Source organism: Sturnira hondurensis, unplaced genomic scaffold (assembly GCF_014824575.4).
Source record: "Sturnira hondurensis isolate 20B ecotype Veracruz unplaced genomic scaffold, ASM1482457v3 Scaffold0021555, whole genome shotgun sequence".
NCBI lineage: Eukaryota > Metazoa > Chordata > Mammalia > Chiroptera > Phyllostomidae > Sturnira > Sturnira hondurensis.
The window spans coordinates 80,638-102,825 of NW_028094186.1; the positions used below are offsets into that span (position 1 = coordinate 80,638).

Genomic DNA, 22,188 nt, shown 5'->3' on the forward strand with positions numbered 1-22,188 from the left:
TGTGCTAGACGGGAGAGAGACCTGGGCGGAGACCCAGGGAACCTGGTTCTTTGCCCAGCCCTTTTCAGACTCATGGCCTCAGTGTCCCCATCTGAGGGGCTCAGGTCAGTCGTCTGTAAAAGCCCTCCTGTCCTGTTAAGTGTTTCTGGGTGAGGAATGAGGAGTGGGGGGCAACAGTCTGGAGGGCTGTGGGAAGCTTCCAGCTCAAGGGGGAGTTTGCAACTCGATCCCAGAGCGAAAATAGCCCAGGTCATTTTCAGCTGCTTGGGCGGAGGTATCTGATCCTGGGAGGGCAGGGCAGCTTGGGCAGGGGGCAGGGAGGAGCACTCTGTAAAGCCCTCTTGGAAACCGGACCCCAGGATGGGAGGGTGGGGAAAGGTTGGCATGCCCGGCTGAGCTTCCTGAGACCTGCTGGGGCCCTGGCAGGGGCCCTAGAATGGAAAGATGAGGAATGCAGAGGGTTAACAGGAGGTGAGGGCTGGACTCCTGCCCCTTTTGGGTCCTGGCCTGGATGAGGTGAAAGGTCAGCCCCAAGGAGTCCAGGCACAGCTGGGGAAAGGGTAATCGGATCCTTCTCCCTAGCCAGGCTCAGGGGATCACAGAGCCGCCTCCCCCAGGAAAGGTGCTTTGACATCCCCAGGAAGAAGTTTGTTTCTGTTCTCAGCAGGGCTTGGGGGCTAGGAGAGGGTCCTGCCCCAAGGGGTCAGGGAGAGTTGCAGGCCTGGCGCCCCAGGCGACATGTCAGCGCTTTGTCATCCTGGGGTCAGAGGGTAGAGGTGAGCCTGCTGAAAAGGTTAGAGGTGGCCCATTCTGGCCCCGCTCCCACTCTATGCCCCATTTATAATTCTGATGAAAGCTTAGAATTATAGGAAACTCCCCCCAACTCACACTGATTAGTGTAAGAAACTGCTGATACTAGACTGTCACATTGAGATGTGTTTGGGGTGGAGAATTACACCTCAACTCGGAGAGGGCTTTGCTGCCAGTGGTTGTAAGTGCAGTGGGGTGTCAGGGTGTAAGGTGGCATGATGGGAGGCAGAGGTAAGTCAAGCTTGACTTCTGGGCTCAAATCCTTGCCTTTGCCTTAGGTATTTGACCTAAGCCTCAGTTTCCCAACCACAAAGTGGGACCAATAGTATTCATGATAAAAAGCAAGGATTGGCATAGAATAGGTGCTCTGTAAAAAGTAACCTTAATGAACTTCATTTTATGCCAAGGTCACATGCAATGTAGAGCTGCATTCAAGCTGGTCTGGCTCCAGAACAGGAAGTTGGTGAGCCATAGATGAGAGAGAGGGTAGGTGTGAGAATGTGAGTGGGTCAGTGTCCCCAGGGCTGTGCCTGAGGCTGTGGGATTATCCAGGTCACTTGGGGTGAAATGGGGTCAGGTGAAAGGTGTTGCCTCTGTGACAAGGGGTGGTTGGGGCAGACTTCTTTTCTCCTCTGCCCTTGCCGGAGTGTTTTGTGCAGCCACGTGGAGGTATAACTGTCCCTGGAGTGTGACTGTAGGTATGTTTGAGAAGGTGCAGGCATCCCAAGAAAGAACAAGTCGCCTTTTGTACGTGTCCAGCCTCGGGCTGGGCCGGGCCCTCTCTGGGGGATCCCCTGTTTCCGCGCCCTGCTCCTCACCCACAGCTCCGCCCGCTACCTGAGAGGCTGTCTGAGCGCCCCCTTCCGGGACTGGGCTTTGGTTTTAGGGCAGGGGTCTGGGACAGGAGGCGTGCCTGACACCGTGACCACGCCTCTGGTGACATCACCCCAGGTACTACGAATCTTCGGGAGCTCTGCCCACTGGCGGCCAGCGCCCCCTAGGCACCCCTCTCCTGCCATCCAGCCGCGCAGCCGGTGGAGGAGGAGGCAAGGCCGGCTGTGGGGCGGGGAAACGGTTGAAGGCCTCACCCTTCCTGCCGTGGGAGGGGCTGAACGGGCGGCCCTGAGACCTTAGAGCTCAGCTCCTCTGGAAGAGCCTCCTCCCAGGACCTTCTCTCTCCCGGAACATTCCACCCTCTTGCTCACCTGTCCAATTCTTGCCAGGTACCAATTTCTCCAGCAAGCCTTCCAGAACTGCCCCCCCCCCAATAATTTATCTGGTTACCTACACCCTTTTAGTGACCCTCTGTAACGGCAGTGGCAGCACCACTATGACTAACACCAGCTGCCGTCCACGGAGCAGTTCACTGTGTACCGCCTGCTCGGGGTTTTCATGGAATATCTTACCTGATGATGGGTCTCTGGATTGCTTTCTCCCTCATATTATGAGCCTCTCTCACCCACTGGATTGGTGGTTTCTCTGGATAGGTGTTCTGGACATGGCCTCGCTCAGAAGAGGCACTATTAAATGTTTAGGATAGTGATAGATGAGGAGACAGGCCATACCAGAGGTCACAAAGCAAGTAGGTAGAACAATCAGAGCTAGAAACCAGGTTTTCTGGCGCCATTCAGTTCTTTGGTCCCTGTGTGTGGCTAAGAGTAGGGGGTTACACAGGATGATGCTGTAGGCTCCCCTTCCCCCAAAAGATCAGAGGAACCCCAAAGTCTGTCTTTTTTTGCAATCCATACACCTTGTATCAGAACCCCTGACTTCTGGGAGGAGCAGTGGGGGGATGGAGAAGAGGAGTAGGGAGAGGAGATGTTGGGGAAGGTGAGAGGGCTTTTGTGGGCCAACGGGGCAGTTCTGGAGTATTGTCGGCCTAGTAATTGGGGGGTACTGGTTATAGGGACATAAAGACTTAGCCTGCAGGTAGGAGATTCCAAGTTGGGCAAAGAAGAGTATTGGGAGCCAAAGTATGTGGGGGTTCAGTGCAAGGGAGGCAGGGATTGTGCTGGGCCAGCACTCCCCCTACCAACAAGCTGGCCTGGTGGAATGCCGGGAGGCCTGGGGGATGGGGGCCAGGCAGCCAAGGTGTCTCCGGTGGCACAGAAGCAGTTAAGAGCTGCCTCAGCCCGTTCCTTCAGACAATTAGTGACATCTCGCTTGACAACACCACACTGAGCTGATGCAGACCTCAGCCCCCCTCCCAGCACCCCCATGGCCGCTTCAGCTGTTTATTCTTGGGCTTTAACAATTGGGATTCTGACTTGGAGGAGCAGGCGCCCTGAGCTGCCCTCTGACCCTCCGTCGCCTTGGCAACTGGCACCCGGTAGGCCTGGGCTCTGCGTTAGGATTACTGATTCTGAATTCACAATCTTCCTGCTCCCCTGCAAGCACCAGCAGCCGCAGCAGCCACAGCTGCAGCATGCTGGATCTTCAGCTAGACTGGAGGGAACAGAGAAGGAGAATCCCCAGGGGCCAGGCTGAGGTGTGGGTGGGAATCTGGGATGCCCACAGGCTACCTAGGAAGTGGTGCCCCACTGGCAGCTACCATGGGGTGGATCAGGGCCCAGAGCCCTTCTCAGCTCCCAGTATCTCCTATCTGCTCTCTGGAGACTTTCTTCCTGGTGGAGCCAGGAGGGCAGGGGTAAGGCTACATCATCATCCCCCCCCACCCCGCCTTTTCCCTCAGTCAGCCCCCTACCATGCCCAGAACTCCAAGTGCCAGCAGACTGTGCCCCTGCCGCGCCCGCAGCCATGGCAACAGACCCCCTCCCTGGTTCCTTCCTCTCCCCACCCCAGCAGCCAACTGCCCCAGCTGAAACCGGAGCTGATGCATCTGCGAGCCTCATGCCCAGACCCACATTCCATTTCTGTCCTGTGTGTCCCCCCCCCCCAAGCTCTGGCGACAACCCTCCCCCTCATAGCCCCTCCCACCATGTGTCTGTCTACTCTGTCCCCACCCACCCACACACACAAACACTCTTGTCACTTAGGGTCTTCCTTCCCCCCCCCCCCCACCCCATTCTCTCCGAGTGTGTCTCATTCTCTCGGACTGTCTCTTGGTCTCTGGGTGTATCGCTCCCTGTGGTGTCCGCAGTTCTCTGGGCCTTGCCCCGTCTGTGTCAGGCTCCTTCTCCATCTCTTCCCCTCTGTGTGCATCTTGCTCGCTCACTCTGTCTTTTGTCTCTGCCTTATCCTCCCTGGCTCTCTGTCTTTCTCTTGTCCCCTTCTCCTCTCCTCCTGACTCTTGCTCTGTCTCTCATCCTTTCCCTCCTCATCTCTCTCTGCTGCGTTCTATCCTGTTTCTCTTGCCCCCACATACTTCAGTTCTCTTCCTGAATCTGATTCTCTGCCTTGGTTTATCCCTCCCTCTTTCTCTTCTCCCTAGTTCTCTCCCTCTAAATACACGGGTTTCCTTCAAGTCTTCTTCCTCTATTTCCTACCCGGTTGTTTCCCTCACGCCACCCCCCACCCCACGTTTGAGCTGAGAAAGGGGACTTTCCAGAGTCACCCCAAAGGAGTCCCCTCTCAGTAGGGGCCAGGTGTCCTGGCACCCATTGGGCAGGTGCGGTTGAATCTCAGGTGGGGAAGAGAGGGTCTGAGGTCAAAGAGCCTATAGGGAATGGAGCATGACACCTAGGGCGCCAGGCCTTCCTGTCTAGGCTTCCAGAAGATGGGCTCCATCGACCTAGTGTACGTTCTGCCATTCTGGGTAGGGCAGAGGGTGGTTCTGGGGGCTGAGCTGGCCCAAGAAGCCCCCTAGCCATAAGTACTCAAAAGAAGAGCGTGTCAAGGCCTAACTGATTCCTGGGGTTTGTCTCCTCCCCTAGTGCAATGACGGCCATCTCAGATTTTGCCTCAGTTTCCCTCAGTGGCACAGGGGTACCCTTGCTCTATCTTTGACTTCTTTAAAGTACCTTGAGTACCTGGAGCAAAGTCAAAGTTATGAAGAGGGAAAGGGTAGGGTGATTCCTGTCCCCTTGTTCACCAACCCCACAAAGACTCCAGCACAGAATTGGTTGGTCTCAGGGCAGGGGTAGAATAAGGGTCCTGTCTCCTTAAGTATCTGGAGGAGGACAGTGCCCCACCTCCCCCCAAGACTGGCAGCCCCTGCAGTCAGGCCCTCCCAGTCTGGGCAGTGGCCTCTGGCCCTCCTCCCAGCAGCCCCTCTTCTAGGAACCAGCTTGGAGTCACGGGAAACAGGCCCTGGCGTGGGGTGCCAGGGCTCCAGGGCTCAGCCCTGGGTGTGACGAGGCCTGGTCGGGCAGTTCTCGGACCCTGGGGTCTTGGCACTACTTACCAAGGGGCCAGGAGGGGGAGTAGGGGTGTCTGGGGGAGGCGGGTTGCACGCAAGGCATGCTGGGCCCCCCTTGGTGGGTGGGTGGGGGGAACAAAGCTGGCATCGAGGCCTCAGCTAAAATTAGCTGTTTCCCTGCGCGGGAACGAGCATGCCTGCCAGCCGCCCAGATCGCCGCTGCCTCAGCAGGCCATCTGTCGCCACGTTTTGCTCAGTCCCCCAGGGTCCCCCAGTCCCAACCACCCCCAAGGGCTAGAGGGACTCTGTTCTGAAGCTGTCCTTGGCCAGGGCTCTGGTCTTTGTGGCTGTCATGCTGTGTGACCTCAGGCTAGGTGGAGTCCCTCTCTGGGCTCCTAGACAGCAAGAGGGCCCTGGACAGACATCCTGGATCCCCCAGTCCTTCTCCAAGCACCAGCTGCTGATGTTGGCCACAGGGGCCCAGGGCGTGGGCTGCCCTCTCTCTCATCCAGCATTTGAAGGTGGGCCAAGTGAGGTTTAGGGTAAAAGTCGGGATGTATGACAGACTCTTCTCAGTTTCCTTGGTCTTCAGCAGCTCTGTATCCAACAACACCCCAGGATCCCCCCACACTCCCCACATACATACACACGCATCCTGGACCTCCAAGCAGTCTTACAAAAACAGCTCCAGTGGGAAGCCAGGAGGTGGAGGCTAAGCTCAGCTGATACTAACTCGCTCTGTGGCTTGGACAGGCCTCCTGCCCTCTCTTTGTCTGTTTCCCCCACTTCAGTAAGAAACTCCCATTTCTTGAGCAGCTGCCCAATTTACACCACATTGTCTCTTGAGGCTGATGGTATCATCCCCGCTTCACAGACAAGCAAACCGAGGTACAGAAAGGTGAGGAAGCTGTGGAGCCAGGGGCGGATGGCCATGTCCTCTTTCCCATGGCCCTCTCGTGCTCTGCTTGCTGGTCTCCAGTCTTGGCTGCTTTCAGACCCTGGCACTTCCCCGGCTGCTGCCCCTTCCCCCCTCTCCAAAGCCAGAGGCTGAGCTGCTGCTCCAGGGTCACTCAGCTTGGCCTGGGAGGAGCTCAGACTTGAACCCAGGCCCCTTGGCTCCCAGCCTCCCTCACTCCAGCCAGCAGGCTGGGCTTGTTCCCTGGGTGAGTCATGCCCTGGGACTTTGGCCTTCTTGTCGGGCTGTATGGTCTGAATTTGGAGGAGGGGGCCTTGGTAAGAAAGAGGGGCTCCCCGGCAGCAGTCGGGGGGGGGGGTCTGAAGCTGTTGCCCCGCTGCCTCCGCAGTCCTATGCCCTGAGGGCACGGTGACAGCAACCTATTACCTGTCTCCCTGCCACCGATCTGTAGGAAGTCTTACAGGAGTTGCTGCTCAGTGACCACCCATTCTGTCCCCTCCCTAGATAACAACTGCGTTCAGTAAGAAATGAGGGGAGAGTGGGAGCCCCGGAGCGGGGGTGGGGGGGAGGGTGGCGTCTCTAGGTGGTCTGTGTGTCCCAGCGGCTTCCTTGCCCAGCACTCATCTTCCCCAGCACCAGGACACTGGGTTACCCAGGAGGGACACCAGTGTGCGTCCTCCCCTGGTGTCTAGGGACCAAGGTCACACCCAGAGCCCTATGCGCCTCCACCTCCTCCTGGGGCCAGTGGTGTTTGTCACTGGGGCAACGTGCGGCTGTGCCTGGCTCTGGCAGTGCTAGGGTGACATTCATGCCCTGTGAGCTGTGACGCCTCTGCAGGCAGAGGACAGCACCACCCGGGCTGGTAGTGCTGGGGAAAGGTTGGGAGTGGGCTGCCACCTCTCGAAAGTAGCCAGGGGTTAGTATGTTGCGTACCCATCCCGTTCTGGAATGGGGACCTAAGGGGAAGGAGCAAGGTTGTGTTCCTGGCCTATCCCTCGGGGTCGGGTGGGGGCGGGGGGTGTCTCTTCCTCATCCCTAAAAGGTGAGCCTTGTCTGTGTGGGGCAGGCAGAGAAGACCGCGTGCAGTTGGTGGGTGCGGGGTACCTGGTTGCATGTTAGTTACACCGACGTGAGGGTCGCAGCCAGTGTTCCTGTCAAATGGTGTCTAGGGGTATCAGATGCGCCCAGCTTACACCCTGCGGGGAGTGACAGGTTAGGAGAACAGTCACTCACATGCCTGTCTCTCTGACTGTTGGCTATGTGTGAGATGTCACCATGTGCCCATCTCATGCTGTTGTGGGGAGTGACATGTGTGATTATCTCATGCTGTTGGGAGGTTGTCAGTGACTTCGAAGCTTGTCTCTCACCCTAAAGAGACGTGTTTCCCGGCGGTATGGGGCTGACAGCTGGTGGGCCCTTCCCATGGAGACTGCGGGGGCCGAAGGGCTGGCCAGTGGAAGCTCTCCAGGCCCTGAGCACAGGGACAAATCTGTGTCGAGGGGGGCCTCATTCCCACGGAATCTACCTTCTGACCCAGGTGCCAACCCTGGGGACTGTGCCTCAGGAGGAGGGACCCAGTGTTTTTCAGGCAGTTGCAGTGGGGCCTCTGGGACTGGGGCAGGTGTAACTAGAGAGGTGGGGCACCAGGCAGGGTTTGCATGAGGGGCTGTCCCCCTAGGGCTGGGGGACCCTATTCCCTGCCTATTCTGCCCCTGAAACTGTTAAACTAATTAAGGCTGTGGAGCCGCAGGATTAATCGGGGCAGCTCTGCGCGGGCCGGGAGCTCAGGTAGTCGATTAGTGCGCAGCGGAGGATATTGGATTTCTGAACCGCAAGTCAGCACTATTCAGGCCTGTTATCTCTCTGAGGCTCGAGGGTCAGGAGGTGGAGGCCCAGGCGTGCTGGCCACCCCCGTCCAGCCAGCTCAGAGGTTCGCTCCCCCTGCCCACACTGCCGTCCGCCCGAGTCTGCATCCACTCCCCTGCCCTCCTGGCCCCGCCACTGCCCACGCAGCGCCCTCAACCACGACCTGCCCTTCTCCCTCCATCACCCTCCAGCTCCCTTCCATCAAACTGGCCTCCCCAGTGCCACCATCCCCTCTGGCTCTCTCCCTCTCAGTCCCACCTGGCCTGACTCACACTGTGTGCCTCACTAACGAGCTCTTCAGCCTCTGACTAGCCTCTGTCATTTCCCTGTCACTGTCCCTGTCCCCCAGTCTCTGTTCACCTCTCCCATCACCTCTCCGCTTTTGTTTTTGTGTCTCTCACAGCTCCTGTCACTGTCTGTCTCTGTCTCTCATGTCTCTGTCTCTGTATGTGCCTCTCTCTCACTCTCCCTCTCTCCTTCTGGCATTCAGTCTCTGCGCCTCTCTTCTCTCTCTCTCTCTCTCTCTCTCTCTCTCTCTTGTGTGGTCTCGGCTGGTGTCTGCAACCAGAACAAATCTCCCCCAGCCAACACCCCCTGAACAAGCAGGCCAGAGCAGCTAATGGGAAACATGTGATTCTGCCTTTCGCCTGGAGCACCGTGAAGGGAGCCTCAGTCCCAGCTCAGCCCATGCTCCCCCTTCGCTGCATTCCCCCTGCCACACTGTCCCCCGCCTCCCAGTGGCTCCCCCAGCCTGTGTGGGCACAGTCACAAGTTCCCCAGTCATTTATGTTTCAGGGGTTTGGGGAAAACTGTCTTTTATCAGTTGGGGAGTATCAGGTTGTGGAGGGGCTGGGAGCAGCTTTGCTCTCTTTTGGTTCCCCACAGCCCCCCGGGGCCAGAGAGACCCCATGCAGACTCCCCCCACCCTTGCCACCACCATATGTAGGAGAACAGGGCCAAGATGAGCTGAGCTGTGGGGGCCGGGGAGGGGGGAGCCAGTCCACCCCACTTGGAGGGGTCTGGAGCCACCCGGAGTTCCATCTTTTCTGCCCTCTGGGCCTCTGGGGAGCTGCAGAGGTGGGGGCTCCCTGAGGGCTTGGGAGCTGCTGGGCTGCATTTCTGTGCCCACCCAACCACAGGGAAAGGGAGGATGGATCAGAGGAGGGAGGCTCTGGCAGGTTGGAATTCTCCTCTGCCTGTGGATAAATTGTCCCTAATCCAGGCTTGGGGAGCTGTCTGGCTCCTACAGAGAGAGAGAGCGCGAGAGCGGGCAGGAGATAGGGAGGAGGCAAGCAGGCATACAAACACAATGACACGGACACACACTGTCTCACAAAGGGTCTCTCACACGCACGCCCTGACGAGTCACACAAAGGTGCCACACAGATACTGAGGCCCCCTTGGTCTGACAGGCACACTTCCACACATAGACTCTCTCACACAGTGACGTTGCCAGAGGTGTATTATTAGCACAGACGTGCAATGACATGGCATCAAGGACCTGCAGACGCACAGTGTGGTGAGGTCACACAGTGCACACACATGGACACACGTGTAAACACACAATGACCCGTGGTGAAGCAGACCCACAGGGACACTGACCAGGCATGCCATCACACCGTGACCCCAAAAGCCTAGAGGAAGGGAGAGGTAGGAGAAAGGCAACGCTGATCCACAGTGACACCAGCGCCTGCAGTCCCGGGCCTGGAGATTGGGAGCCTCCAGGGACAGCAGAGGATCACCCACACTCCTCCCCACCCGACACATGCATTCAGAGAGCTCAGACTGGCAGAAGCCAGTGCAGCTCCTGACACAGTAGGCTGCAGAGAGGCGCACTCATAGCCTGACCAGTGGGCACACCTTGTCACACATAGGCACACATACTCTTATCTCTTTCCCCACAGGTGTGCAAAGGCAGGCTCAGCTGGACATACACAAGGCAGATACACATACCCACATGTATAACTAAAGACACTAAACCCAGGTACACATCAAACACATACACAGAGACCACAACTGAGCAAGCACAATCCCATATATGTGCACTGAAACACACATGTACCTGCACAGACATACAAAAATACACAGAGATACATACAGAAGGCTAAATAGACCCAGAAACCCACATGCAGGTGCATTTACCCAGGCAACTGAACACTCACAGACGTGCATTCATACAGGCAGGATCTCTTAGCACGCAACAAATTCCTGGGCCACCAGAAGCAGTAAGGAGTCCATGAGACCTGGTTATCAGACCCGCTGTGGGCTCCAGAACAGACCTTGAGGCAGACGAATGTGCAGGAAGCAGCAGGGTAGTCAGAAGAGCCATGGCTATTAAAGAAAACAAGGGATGTAACCAGCTGATAGAGAAGGGTAAATGGCAGTTGTGTATACATCCCTCATGGAAATCTGCAGGCACCATCACTTTGAACAGCAACTCACACCTGTATTATAAAATAAGCTCTTAGCATCTATAGATTCCCCAGAGTGTTCCTCCCCATTCACAAGATCTCTCCGTTTTACAGGTGAGAAAACTGAGAGCCAGAGAGGTTAACTGACTTGCCCAAGAGGGCTGAGCCAACAACTGTCTGACTCCAAAGGCCAGCTTCTTTCCACCACAGTGTGTGTGCATGTTCGTGCATGCGTGTACCTGTATATACCAAGATAGTGCTTCCCAACAGAAGCCTGAGTTCTCAAGGTTCACAATTCCCCCAGTGAAATGAGGTTTGAGCTGGTGTAGTTGTATACAAGAATGCACCCCATCTAAGACAGCCTCCTGATCCCCCTCTCTGGCTCATCCTGTGTCCATGCTTATGCCTGTGGTACTCTTTGCTTCCACAGATGGGAGCTTGCCTGCCTGTCTACCCATTGGCCTGGACCCCAGAGCCCACCCAGTTAAGTACGTGCAGAGGGCCCCGGGTTTGGGGCGACTCTCAGGCTGCCGCAGAGACCACCCTGAGATCACTGGTGAAGACTGGCCTTTCCTGCTGAGCCAGGCCTGTCTGCGCGGTCTGCTCAGGTAGGTAACAGTGGACGGGGAGGCCAGGTCTGTGCTTCGGCCGCCCCTGGGAAGTAAGCATCGGGGAGTTACTGCCCCATCCTGGCAGGGATTTTCCCCTGACAGCTTAGGCCAAAAAGAGGCCCTTCAGAGAACCCAAATATATTAACCCAACTTACCAAACTCCTTCCTCATCACCTAGAAATGGGCACTGAGGCCCATGGATATACCGTAAGTTTCTTGGGGTCCTGCCACCTAGTCTGGGGACTCTTCCTTGCTCTTTGATGACCTGAGAGGACTGGGAAGAGAGGGTTTGTGACAGTGAGCAGAACTCAGGGCCAAAGGGGAAACCAGAGTGTGCCTAATGTATGCTGTGAGCCCCCAGAACTGAAATCTGTGGAAGCAAGAGCTGAGGGGCCAAGGTGAGGTGATAAGAGGACTGGGTAGTTCAGGTATGTTAGGCTGCCCAACTAGGATGAGGTACAGCAGGGGCCAGGGCCTGCCTTCCTGCTCCTGGCCCAGATTAGCCCACCCAGGCTCAAGAGCCAGAGGCCAGGTGGGGCTGCCCTTCCCTGCAGAGGCAACTCCCTGAACTGACACATGAAGCCTCCCAGCTCCAGGAAGCTCCCTAGAGCCCAGCCTGCCTGGGGACCCCACCCAGCTTCCAAAAGAGCATTCCTGGGGCCTGAGGTCTGGGGCGGGGCCTCTTGGGATTGTGTGGGTGGGGAGGTTCAGCTGTGGGAAGATGCAGGGCCTTGTGTACCCAATGCAAGTACTGGGCGTCTTGAGTGCAAGCAGGCTTGTGTAGAACTCTGTCCTTGGGTGTGCAGGCTTCTGTATTCTTTTTATAAGAATTCTTTTATAAGTAGATGAGCTGGGGATATTAGAAGGCTGTATAGGAGGTACATTGGAGTGATGAGTGTGCAGGATTCAGAGTGTGTCCTGGGCAGGGGTGGGAATACTGGAGTATTGTGTTTGCCACACTGGATGGTGTAGGCGTACAGGGTGCTTAGTGTGGACTGTAGGGGGGGGGGTAGTACACTGGGGTGGTATGTTGCGTATACATTGGGGTCTCTCCGTGTATTCAGGATTCCAGGTGCATGCTGGGAGTGGTGTGTGCAAATGGCAGCGTTTGTGCTTTGAAGGTGGGCTGAGCAGGCCTTCAGCTGAGCTGGGCTCAGCAGTGCCCAGCCTTGTGGCCAAATCGCTGAAGTCACTTCCCTTCCAGCAGCAACTTTCCAGGAGGAGGAGTTCTTTAGACCTGGGCAGGGAGTGGGGGAGTGGAACAAGGAGCTCTCAGGGGAAGGAGGTGGGCGGGGGTGAGAGGCTCCGGGAGGGCCTGGTGGGGCTGGAGGAGGCGAGTCCTCTGGGAGACAGAGGGAAAGACAAGGACAGAAGTCTGGAAGGGCCAAGGGCAGGAGGGGATGGGGGCGGAGCAGGGCGGGAAGCAGTCCCTGAGTGACCTCGGAGGGAGGAAGGGAGGGCCACCCAGCTGGGTGAACCTCAGGTTCAGCCAGAGCTGGCTGTGGTGCCTGCACACCTGGCACCCAGGTCAGGGGGCTGGCAGGGGGCGGGTCCAGGGCAGACCTGCTTGCCAGGTGCCCCACTCTGTGCAGGAAGGGGGTGGGCGAGGGCTGCACAAAGGAGCTCTGTGTGGCTTGGGGGTAGGGTGGAGTGGGGTGTGCTGTGCTGGGGCGGGGGCTCTTGGCTCCAGGGGGTGGGGCGGGGCTTGCTCCCCTTGGGGGCATCAGTGGCTCTGAGAGGACACCTAGTGGTGAGGGAGGGTAGTGCACCGGGATGGTTGGGGTGGGAGGGGTGGGTGAAGGAGCTGACTGGGGGTAGATTAGAAGTTAAAAATTAAAACTGGTGGTTGGGATTAGAGCAGTTGGAGGAGGCTGCAGGGTAGGGGACTGACTCTGGACAGTGAAGAAGTTTGGTTTAGAGGAGCCAGACAAACTTAAGTTTAAGGCTTCAGTTCTTCCATGTCATGGCTGTTTCTCCTTAAGGGCATAACTTAAACTTTCTGTGCTTCCATTTAAGTAACTGGATAGGCAACTACCAATATTTTTTCATCATTGTAATTTTTTAGGATTTTGGGCTGGAGTCGGGTTGGAAGAAGATTTTTAGTATAATTGGGTGGGTGGGAGGGGGATGAAGAGGAGGAGATTGAGAAGGTGATGCTTAGTTCCTGAGGGGACAGATCCTGGGAGACAAAGGCCCCACAGGGAGATGCTGGAGGTTTCACAGCAGGAGCAGTGGCCCTTTCAATGCAGTGTTTTTCAGTTGAGGACATCCCTGGGCCTTCACTCCAGGCTGGGAGGGAAGTGGTGTTGGGGGGAGTGTGCAGGCTGGAGAGAGGGTCATGAGGCCGGAAGTGAGAGCTAGGCCTGGTAGCCTGGCTCCCCTGGGGAGGCTGTGGGTGGGGGCGGGGAGGCAGTCTGGGGAAGGGGTGGGGTGGTCACAGCCGCAGCCACCAGGAGGGTGGGGCTGGGGACTCAAGGATGTGGGCTGGCGCTTCCCGGCACTGTGCACAGCAGGTTGGGGCCCTCTCCCAGCTGTCTGGTGTCCCCATGGGCGGGCTCAGACACACTGACCCAGAAGCAGACAGAGGGACAGAAGGATCCTTTTGGCTTTGTTCACAGACTTGGGGTCTACAGGGCCCTTGGGAGGGGGCCAAAAAAATGACCACCTGGGTGTGGTGGGGAGTAGAGGCAGCTGCTTCCCTCAGATCTGAGAGGCTGTAAGAAAAAGCAGTGGACAGAGTCAGGAGGTCTGGCAGGAGGATGTGCCCAAAGGTCTTCACGGGTGGGTGGGACAGAAGCAACCACTGGAGAGGAGGTTTTCCTTTTCTGCCAAGATGACAGCCTCTGGCCCCAAGTGGGAGGTCTCCAGAGCGGGGAGGTTTGGTAAGTGCCACCCTCAGTAAGGGGGGGATAGTGGCTTCTGGTAGGCATCTCTAGGAAGGTGTCAGGAGGTCACCATACTATTGGAGAGCAGAGTTGGAGATTCCAGAATCTGAGCCCCTTCCCTCCTTTGTGAGGGTATTGCCCTCAGGCCTTCCTGCAAGAGCAGTGGTGAGATTCTTGAAGCAGAGAGCCTAGTTAGCCTGGTCTGGGTGGAGCTGGGCAGGGAAAGAGCAGAACCCTGAGTGATTCAGTAGGCGGGACAATGATGAGGAACAGCTAAGGCCTGGGACCTGCAGAAAGGGAAGGACAGTGGACAGAGGGACGTTCTGCCTGGATAAGCAACAGAAGGGCCCTTCCCATGCCTTGGGCAAAGTCTCTTTCCCTCTTCAGTCTCAGTTTCCTCATCTATAAAATGAGAGGGGCATGAGGTGGGGCTAGAACGATGTACCCACTGGGGGAGCTGATTAAAAATACAGATTCCCAGATGTCCCTTTCACATCTATGAGTCAGACTCCCCTGGACTAGGGCCTGGGCATCTGGAATGTTACACAGCTTCCCCCAGCACAGGGTTTGGAAGCCAGTGGGTTAGATGATTTTAAGGTTCCTCCCAGCCCTTAATTAGACCACAGCTCTAGAAGGAGCGCTTTCAGGAGTGGCTGAAGGAGAGTTTACAGGAGTTGGGAGTGGAAGGAGGCTTTGGACTTAGGACAGAATTAGGAACCCTGTCACTTTGCAGCTATGTGACTTCAGGCAAGTTACACAATCACTCAGCCTGTTTTCTCTGTAAACTAAATGCAGGGGTCTCAAACCGTGCCTTCTAGTTTGCTGTAAGGGCTCAGTGGGTCCTATGTGTGGAGGTGCTTCGTAGACTGCAGCTCAGTGCCCACCAAAGGGGAGTGGAGAAGCGTCCTTATCTGCATCATCCTGACTTCAGGGTCAGCTCTGTAGTCTTCGTGTGGGGTGACAGCACTGGGCAGAGCAGCCACCAGTGAGAGTCTGCACGTGATTCTTGAGAGGTGGACCCTAGGGATCAGGTCAGGGCCAAAAGCTACGCAGAGTTAGGGTCAGTCAGGGGGTGTTCATATTTGAGAGAGAGAGAGATCAATCCGTTGCCTCCCATACTTGTCCTGACCAAGGATCGAATACCCAACTTTCTAATGTATGGGATGACATTCCAACCAACTGAGGCACACTGTCCGGGGCAGGGTCAGTCTTTAAGACCCTCATCATGGTGGTCAGAGCATATTCCACTCATTGCTCCCTGAGATCCCATCTCCTAGGATCAGCCAGGGCCCTGAGTCCCCCGGAGAGTTGGACACGCCTGGATCTAAGTCCCAGCTCTGCCCAAACTAGGTCTGGGAGTCAGTTGGTAAATATTTATATAGCATCCATAGCTGAGGCCCTGGGGTTTGGGATATAGCAGTAAACAAGACGGACACAGTCCTTGCACCTGAAGAGCCCATGTTCCAGGGGGACAGACACACTGAAGAGCCAGTTTTCCAAGGAACAGATTACAGCCACGATAAATACTGTGAAGGGGAAATAGAGAGGGCTCTGAGGGTGTATGGTAGGGGCCAGATTAAGGCAGAACAAGGATGGCTGGTCAGAGAGGGCCTCTCCGATAATGGCAGAAGACAGGTCGGAAAATACCCCTTTCCACATTCTCGTCTCCCTCCCTCCCTCGGCCTCCTTCTCAGGTCACACTTGGCTCTGGAGAGGAGTGAGAGAGAGCCCCATAGGGAAAGGCAGGGCTAGGGACTCCGTGTGCTTCCTTCATTCATCGGTAGTTTTTGAAGCGCTCCTGTGGGCCACATGCCGATCGGGCTGTTGGGAGACAGGCACGGAAGTAAACAGGACAGAAACCCTTGCCCTCATGGTGCTTAAAACCTTCCAGTGGATGGTTTCCTCATGGTGAAAGTGGGGGTGATAACCGTACTGACTGTGGGTTTGCAGGGGATTAGGTGATGTAAGTCATATAAAATGCTTAGACCAGTGTTTGGGCAACAGAGACAGGGCCCCCAAAGCGTGAGCTGCTGCTGCTGTTGCTGTTGACTCCCTGGTGTGATTGCTAAACCTCTGACCTCAGGTAGTGGTCACTTTTTTTGTACTGCTTTTATCCCAATAATAATTAAGGCATTTTGATAATCTGATGTTTGTCTGCCTAGTTAGTCTTTATAATTGATACAAAACAGGCACCCTATAAATAATGTCAGTGAATGATGTTAGCTCATCTCCAAGCCTCCATTCATCTGCAAAGTGGGGTTATTAATAGCCCCTACCTCGCAGGATTGGGATGAAGAGTTAAATGAAATGATGCCTGGACAGCTCCCAGACCAGTGCCTGGTGTGCAGTAGGTGCTCACTAAACCTGAGCTGCGATGGTCCTTTCCAGGCGCTTTCCACACCCTGAGGCCTGGGCCCAGGCCGAAGTTGTGCCACAGCACCCCCAGCTGACAGCCAGCAACTGGCAGAGCCCCCAGGCACCCGGGGCCCTCTCTCTCCCAGGTCAGCCGGGTGCGTGCACTGAAGGGAGCATTGAGGGAGCTGCGGGTGGCATATGGAAGAGACCGGGTCGGGGGGCAGGTGGGCAGTGACTGGACTGTGACCACCAGACCATTCAGATCTCCTGTTGTCTGTCTTGTTGCCCACAGAGATCTCCAGTGTGACAGCCCAGGCGGCAGAGCCGAGGGTGAGTGGCTGGGGTTCCCCTGGAACCCTGGGGGTGGGAGTAAGAAGGAGGGAGGCCTGGCCCTTGATAGGACTTCCTGGCCCTCTCCTTCAGTTGGATCTGGAGCGGTTGCCCTGCCCTGCCAATGTTCTTCCCTCTCCGAGGCAGGTGTCCTGTTCCCGCTGAGCAAATAGCCAGGGTCTAGAAGGGGGTGAGCTGTCAGTAAGCAGAACTGGGACCTGTGAGGGGTTCATGGTGCATGTGGTGGTTTGGGAAAGGCTGGGGGTCAACAAGTGGATTGGACTTGGGGAGGGGACTTAAGAGAGGGGTGCAGGGGCTCACTGAGGATGTGCGAAGCTTATGAGGACTTCAGCATTCAGTGAGAGATCTCCTGCCTGTCCTGCCCATTAGGTCCTGGTCCCGGCTTCTCGCACCCTCATGTCAGCCCCGGCCCCGCCTGGCGGCCCTCGGAGGACAAGGTCAGGATGCGTGTGAAGCCCCAGGGCCTGGTGGTGACTTCCAGTGCTGTGTGCAGTTCTCCTGACTACCTCCGGGAGCCCAAGTACTATCCCAGCGGCCCCCCTACCCCCCGGCCCTTGCTTCCCACCCGGCCCCCTGCCAGCCCACCTGACAAGGCCTTCACCCACACCTTCTCCGAGAACCCGCGCCCACCCCCACGCCGGGACCCCAGCACCCGGCGCCCACCAGTCCTTGCCAAGGGGGACAACCCGCTGCCCCCTCGGACAGCCCATCCAGTCTCACAGGCCCACTGCCCCACATCTGCTGAAGACGGCAGCAGCTCCCGACGTCTCTGGGACAACGGGCGGGTGAACCTGCGTCCAGTGGTGCAGCTGATTGACATCATGAAGGACCTGACTCGGCTCTCTCAGGACCTACAGCACAGCGGTGTGCACCTGGACTGTGGTGGGCTCCGGCTTAGCCGCCCACCTGCTCCGCCCCCTGGTGACCTGCAGTATAGCTTCTTCTCCTCCCCCAGTCTAGCCAACAGCATCCGAAGCCCTGAGGAGCGGGCCACCCCCCACGCCAAGTCTGAGCGGCCCAGCCACCCCCTCTACGAGCCTGAGCCTGAGCCCAGGGACAGTCCTCAGCCCGGCCAAGGCCATAGCCCTGCAGCCACGGCCTCAGCCACTGGTCTGCCCCCAGAGCCTGAGCCAGACGGTCCTGATTACTCAGAACTTGCTGACGCCGACATCCTTAGTGAGCTGGCCTCTCTTACTTGCCCTGAGGCCCAGCTGCTGGAGGCCCAGGCCCTTGAGCCACCATCACCTGAGCCAGAGCCTCAGCTCCTGGACCCCCAGCCCCGCTTCCTGGACCCACAGGCCCTGGAGCCACTTGGGGAAGCTTTGGAGCTGCCACCCCTGCAACCTCTTGCTGATCCTCTGGGGCTGCCAAGCCTGGCTCTTCAGGCCCTAGATACCTTGCCTGACTCCCTGGAGTCACAGCTGCTTGACCCTCAGGGACTTGACCCCCTGCCCAAATTGCTTGATGTCCCTGGCCGTCATCTGGAGCCCCAGCAGCCCCTAGGGCCCTGCCCACTTGCCGAGCCCTTGCGCCTGGACTTGTGCTCACCCCATGGCCCCCCTGGGCCTGAGGGTCTCCCCAAGTACGCCTTGCGGCGCACTGATAGGCCAAAGATTCTGTGTCGCCGGCGAAAAGCCGGTCGGGGGCGTAAGGCAGACACTGGACCTGAGGGCCGATTGCTGCCCCTACCTATGCCCACAGGGCTGGCAGCTGCCCTGGCTGAGCCTCCACCACCACCGCCTCCACCACCTCCTCCTGCCCTGCCAGGCCCGGGCCCAGTCCCAGAGCTGGAGCCGGAATCTTCCCAGACCCCAGTAGTTCCTACTCGCAAAAGCAAGTGCCGGGGTGTGCGGCGCATGGTGGTGAAGATGGCCAAGATCCCTGTATCGCTGGGACGGCGGAACAAGACCACGTACAAGGTGTCGTCCTTGAGCAGTAGCCTGAGCGTGGAGGGCAAAGAGCTGGGCTTGCGTGTATCTGCAGAGCCCACCCCGCTGCTGAAGATGAAGAACAATGGACGGAACGTGGTGGTGGTCTTCCCACCTGGTGAGATGCCTATTATTCTCAAACGGAAGCGTGGCCGCCCTCCTAAGAACCTGCTGCTGGGTCCAGGCAAGCCCAAGGAGCCAGCTGTGGTGGCAGCCGAGGCAGCCACTGTGGCAGCGGCCACCATGGCCATACCGGAAGTGAAGAAACGGCGGCGGCGGAAGCAGAAACTGGCATCTCCCCAACCGTCCTACGCAGCAGATGCCAATGACAGCAAGGCTGAGTACTCTGACGTCCTCGCCAAGCTGGCCTTCCTGAACCGCCAGAGCCAGTGTGCTGGGCGCTGCTCACCGCCCCGCTGCTGGACACCCAGTGAGCCTGAGTCCGTGCACCAGGCACCCGATACCCAGAGCATCTCCCACTTCCTGCACCGCGTGCAGGGCTTCCGGCGGCGTGGTGGCAAAGCAGGCGGTTTCGGTGGCCGGGGTGGGGGCCATGCAGCTAAAGCAGCCCGATGCTCCTTCAGTGACTTCTTTGAGGGCATTGGCAAGAAAAAGAAGGTGGTGGCAGTGGCAGCTGCTGGGGTAGGGGGCCCTGGCCTCACCGAGTTGGGGCATCCCCGCAAACGGGGCCGAGGAGAGGTGGATGCCTTGACTGGGAAGCCCAAGCGCAAGAGGCGGTCCCGGAAGAATGGGACTCTGTTCCCAGAGCAGGTGCCCAGTGGCCCAGGCTTTGGAGAGGCAGGTGCTGAGTGGGCTGGGGACAAGGGTGGTGGCTGGGCCCCTCATCATGGGCACCCAGGCGGGCAAGCTGGCCGAAACTGTGGGTTCCAGGGAACTGAGGCCCGGGCCTTTGCCTCCACTGGGCTAGAGAGTGGGGCTTCAGGCCGTGGCAGCTACTACAGCACGGGCACACCTGCTGGCCAGACTGAGCTCAGCCAAGAGCGCCAAAACCTCTTCACTGGCTATTTTCGCTCCCTGCTTGATTCGGATGACTCCTCTGACCTCTTGGACTTTGCCCTTTCAGCCTCACGCCCTGAGTCCCGCAAGGCATCGGGCACTTATGCAGGGCCCCCTACCAACACCCTGCCTTCCCAACGGGGCCTGGCCACCTTCCCTAGCCGGGGAGCCAAGGCCAGCCCAGTGGCAGTGGGCAGCAGTGGGGCGGGGGCAGACCCCTCCTTCCAGTCTGTCCTGCCTGCTCGCCAGACCTTCCCACCGGGTCGGGCAGGGAGCTATGGGATTACCCCAGCCACTTCAGACTGCCGGGCAGCTGAGACCTTCCCGAAGCTGGCTCCCCCTGCTTCAGCTGTGGCCCGTTCACCTACCACCCACCCGCCTGCCAACACCTACACCCCACAGTATAGTGGCTATGGGGCTGGACAGAGTGTATTCGCCCCAGCAAAACCCTTTACAGGCCAAGACTGTGCTAATAGCAAGGACTGTAGTTTTGCCTATGGCAGCGGCAACAGCCTGCCTGCCTCACCCAGCAGCGCCCACAGCGCTGGCTATGCCCCACCGCCTACTGGTGGCCCTTGCCTGCCACCAGGCAAGGCCTCTTTCTTCAACAGCTCTGAGGGGGCTGCCTTCTCTGGTTCAGCCCCCACTCCCCTGCGCTGTGACAGCCGGGCCAGCACCGTCTCACCTGGTGGCTACATGGTGCCCAAGGGCACCACAGCCTCTGCCGCCTCTGCTGCTTCCTCCTCCTCCTCCTCCTTCCAGCCCTCACCTGAGAACTGTCGGCAGTTTGTGGGGGCATCTCAGTGGCCTTTCCGGCAGGGCTACGGAGGCCTGGACTGGGCCTCAGAAGCCTTCAGTCAGCTCTACAATCCCGGATTCGACTGCCATGTCAGCGAGCCCAACGTGATCCTGGACATCTCCAACTACACGCCACAGAAGGTGAAGCAGCAGACGGCCGTGTCCGAGACCTTCTCGGAGTCGTCCTCTGACAGCACCCAGTTCAATCAGCCAGTCGGGGGCGGTTTTCGGCGTGCCAACAGTGAGGCCTCCAGCAGTGAGGGCCAGTCGAGCCTGTCCAGCCTGGAGAAACTCATGATGGACTGGAATGAGGCATCGTCTGCCCCCGGCTACAACTGGAACCAGAGCGTCCTTTTCCAGAGTAGCTCCAAGCCAGGCCGTGGACGGCGGAAGAAGGTCGACCTGTTCGAGGCCTCACATCTGGGCTTCCCCTCCTCCGCCTCGGCCACTGCCTCAGGCTACCCGTCCAAACGGAGCACAGGGCCCCGGCAGCCACGGGGGGGACGGGGCGGTGGGGCCTGCTCAGCAAAGAAGGAACGGGGTGGCGCAGCAGCCAAAGCCAAGTTCATCCCCAAGCCACAGCCGGTCAACCCACTATTCCAGGACAGTCCAGACCTTGGCCTGGACTACTACAGTGGGGACAGCAGCATGTCACCACTGCCCTCACAGTCGAGGGCCTTTGGAGTGGGTGAGCGAGACCCCTGTGACTTCATGGGCCCCTACTCCATGAACCCGTCCACGCCATCTGATGGTACCTTTGGCCAAGGTTTCCATTGTGACTCGCCCAGCCTGGGTGCCCCTGAACTGGATGGCAAACATTTCCCACCACTGGCCCACCCGCCCACAGTGTTTGATGCTGGCCTGCAGAAGGCATATTCACCCACCTGCTCACCCACACTGGGCTTCAAGGAAGAACTGCGGCCGCCACCCACAAAGCTGGCTGCCTGTGAGTCCCTCAAGCATGGGCTCCAGGGGGCCAGCCTGGGCCATGCGGCTGCAGCCCAGGCCCACCTGAGCTGCCGGGACTTGCCGCTGGGTCAGCCCCACTATGATTCCCCCAGCTGCAAGGGCACGGCATATTGGTACCCACCCGGCTCAGCTGCGCGCAGTCCACCCTATGAAGGCAAGGTGGGTACCGGGCTGCTAGCTGACTTCCTGGGCAGGACGGAGGCTGCATGCCTCAGTGCCCCACACCTGGCTAGCCCACCAGCCACGCCCAAGGCCGACAAGGAGCCACTGGAGATGGGCCGGCCACCTGGCCCTCCTCGTGGCCCTGCTGCAGCCACTGCTGGCTATGGCTGCCCGCTCCTTAGTGACTTGACCCTGTCCCCTGTGCCGAGGGACTCGCTGCTGCCCCTGCAGGATACTGCCTACAGGTATCCTGGCTTTATGCCACAGGCGCATCCTGGCCTGGGTGGGGGCCCCAAGAGCGGCTTCCTGGGGCCCATGGCGGAACCTCATCCTGAGGACACATTCACCGTCACCTCCCTGTAGTGCCAACTGAAGTGCCGACTGGACCTCGAGGTTTTGTTCCTGGGTGAGTCTGGGGATGTGGGTGCAGTGGGAAGAGGCCTGGGGGGTGGGGGGGAGGATAGTGACAAGCAGGAAGGATTTAAGGACCTGAAAATAAGAAGTTGGAGCCCTGGCTGGTGTAGCTCAGTGGATTGAGCGTGGGCCTGCGAACCACACGATCGCAGTTCGATTCCCAGTCAGGGCACATGCCTGGGTTGCAGGCCCGTTCCTAGCAGGGGACTCACGAGAGGCAACCATACATTGATATTTCTCTCCTTCTCTCCTTCCCTTCCTCTCTAAAGATAAATAAATAAAATCTTAAAAAAAAAAAGAAGTTGGGATTCAGGAAGGAGTCTGGGATTATATATTGGGAACAGTTTTATGGAGAGGGGTTGCTTGGGCGGGGAACCCAGCCCAGGGCTCAGATGTTACTGAAATGGCTGGAGATCAGATTGGACAGTCTCATCTAG

The 22,188-nt window shown here is 58.0% G+C and overlaps 1 protein-coding gene across 5 annotated transcripts in view; it reads left to right on the forward strand.

Annotated features, from left to right (window-relative positions):
- AHDC1 (AT-hook DNA binding motif containing 1) overlaps positions 1-22,188 on the forward strand; it is a 63,623-nt gene that overhangs the window by 31,218 nt on the left and 10,217 nt on the right. For 4 of the 5 annotated variants that reach the window (XM_037033033.1, XM_037033036.1, XM_037033034.1 and 1 more), the window contains 3 exons: positions 10,692-10,869; positions 16,405-16,442; positions 16,833-21,743. In XM_037033033.1, the coding sequence (XP_036888928.1) occupies positions 10,692-10,869; positions 16,405-16,442; positions 16,833-21,700 (5,084 nt within the window). In that variant the 3' untranslated portion in view covers positions 21,701-21,743. Of the gene's footprint in view, positions 1-1,958; positions 2,034-10,691; positions 10,870-16,404; positions 16,443-16,832; positions 21,744-22,188 lie in introns of those variants that run through there. The other variant, XM_037033037.1, reaches the window with a different exon arrangement.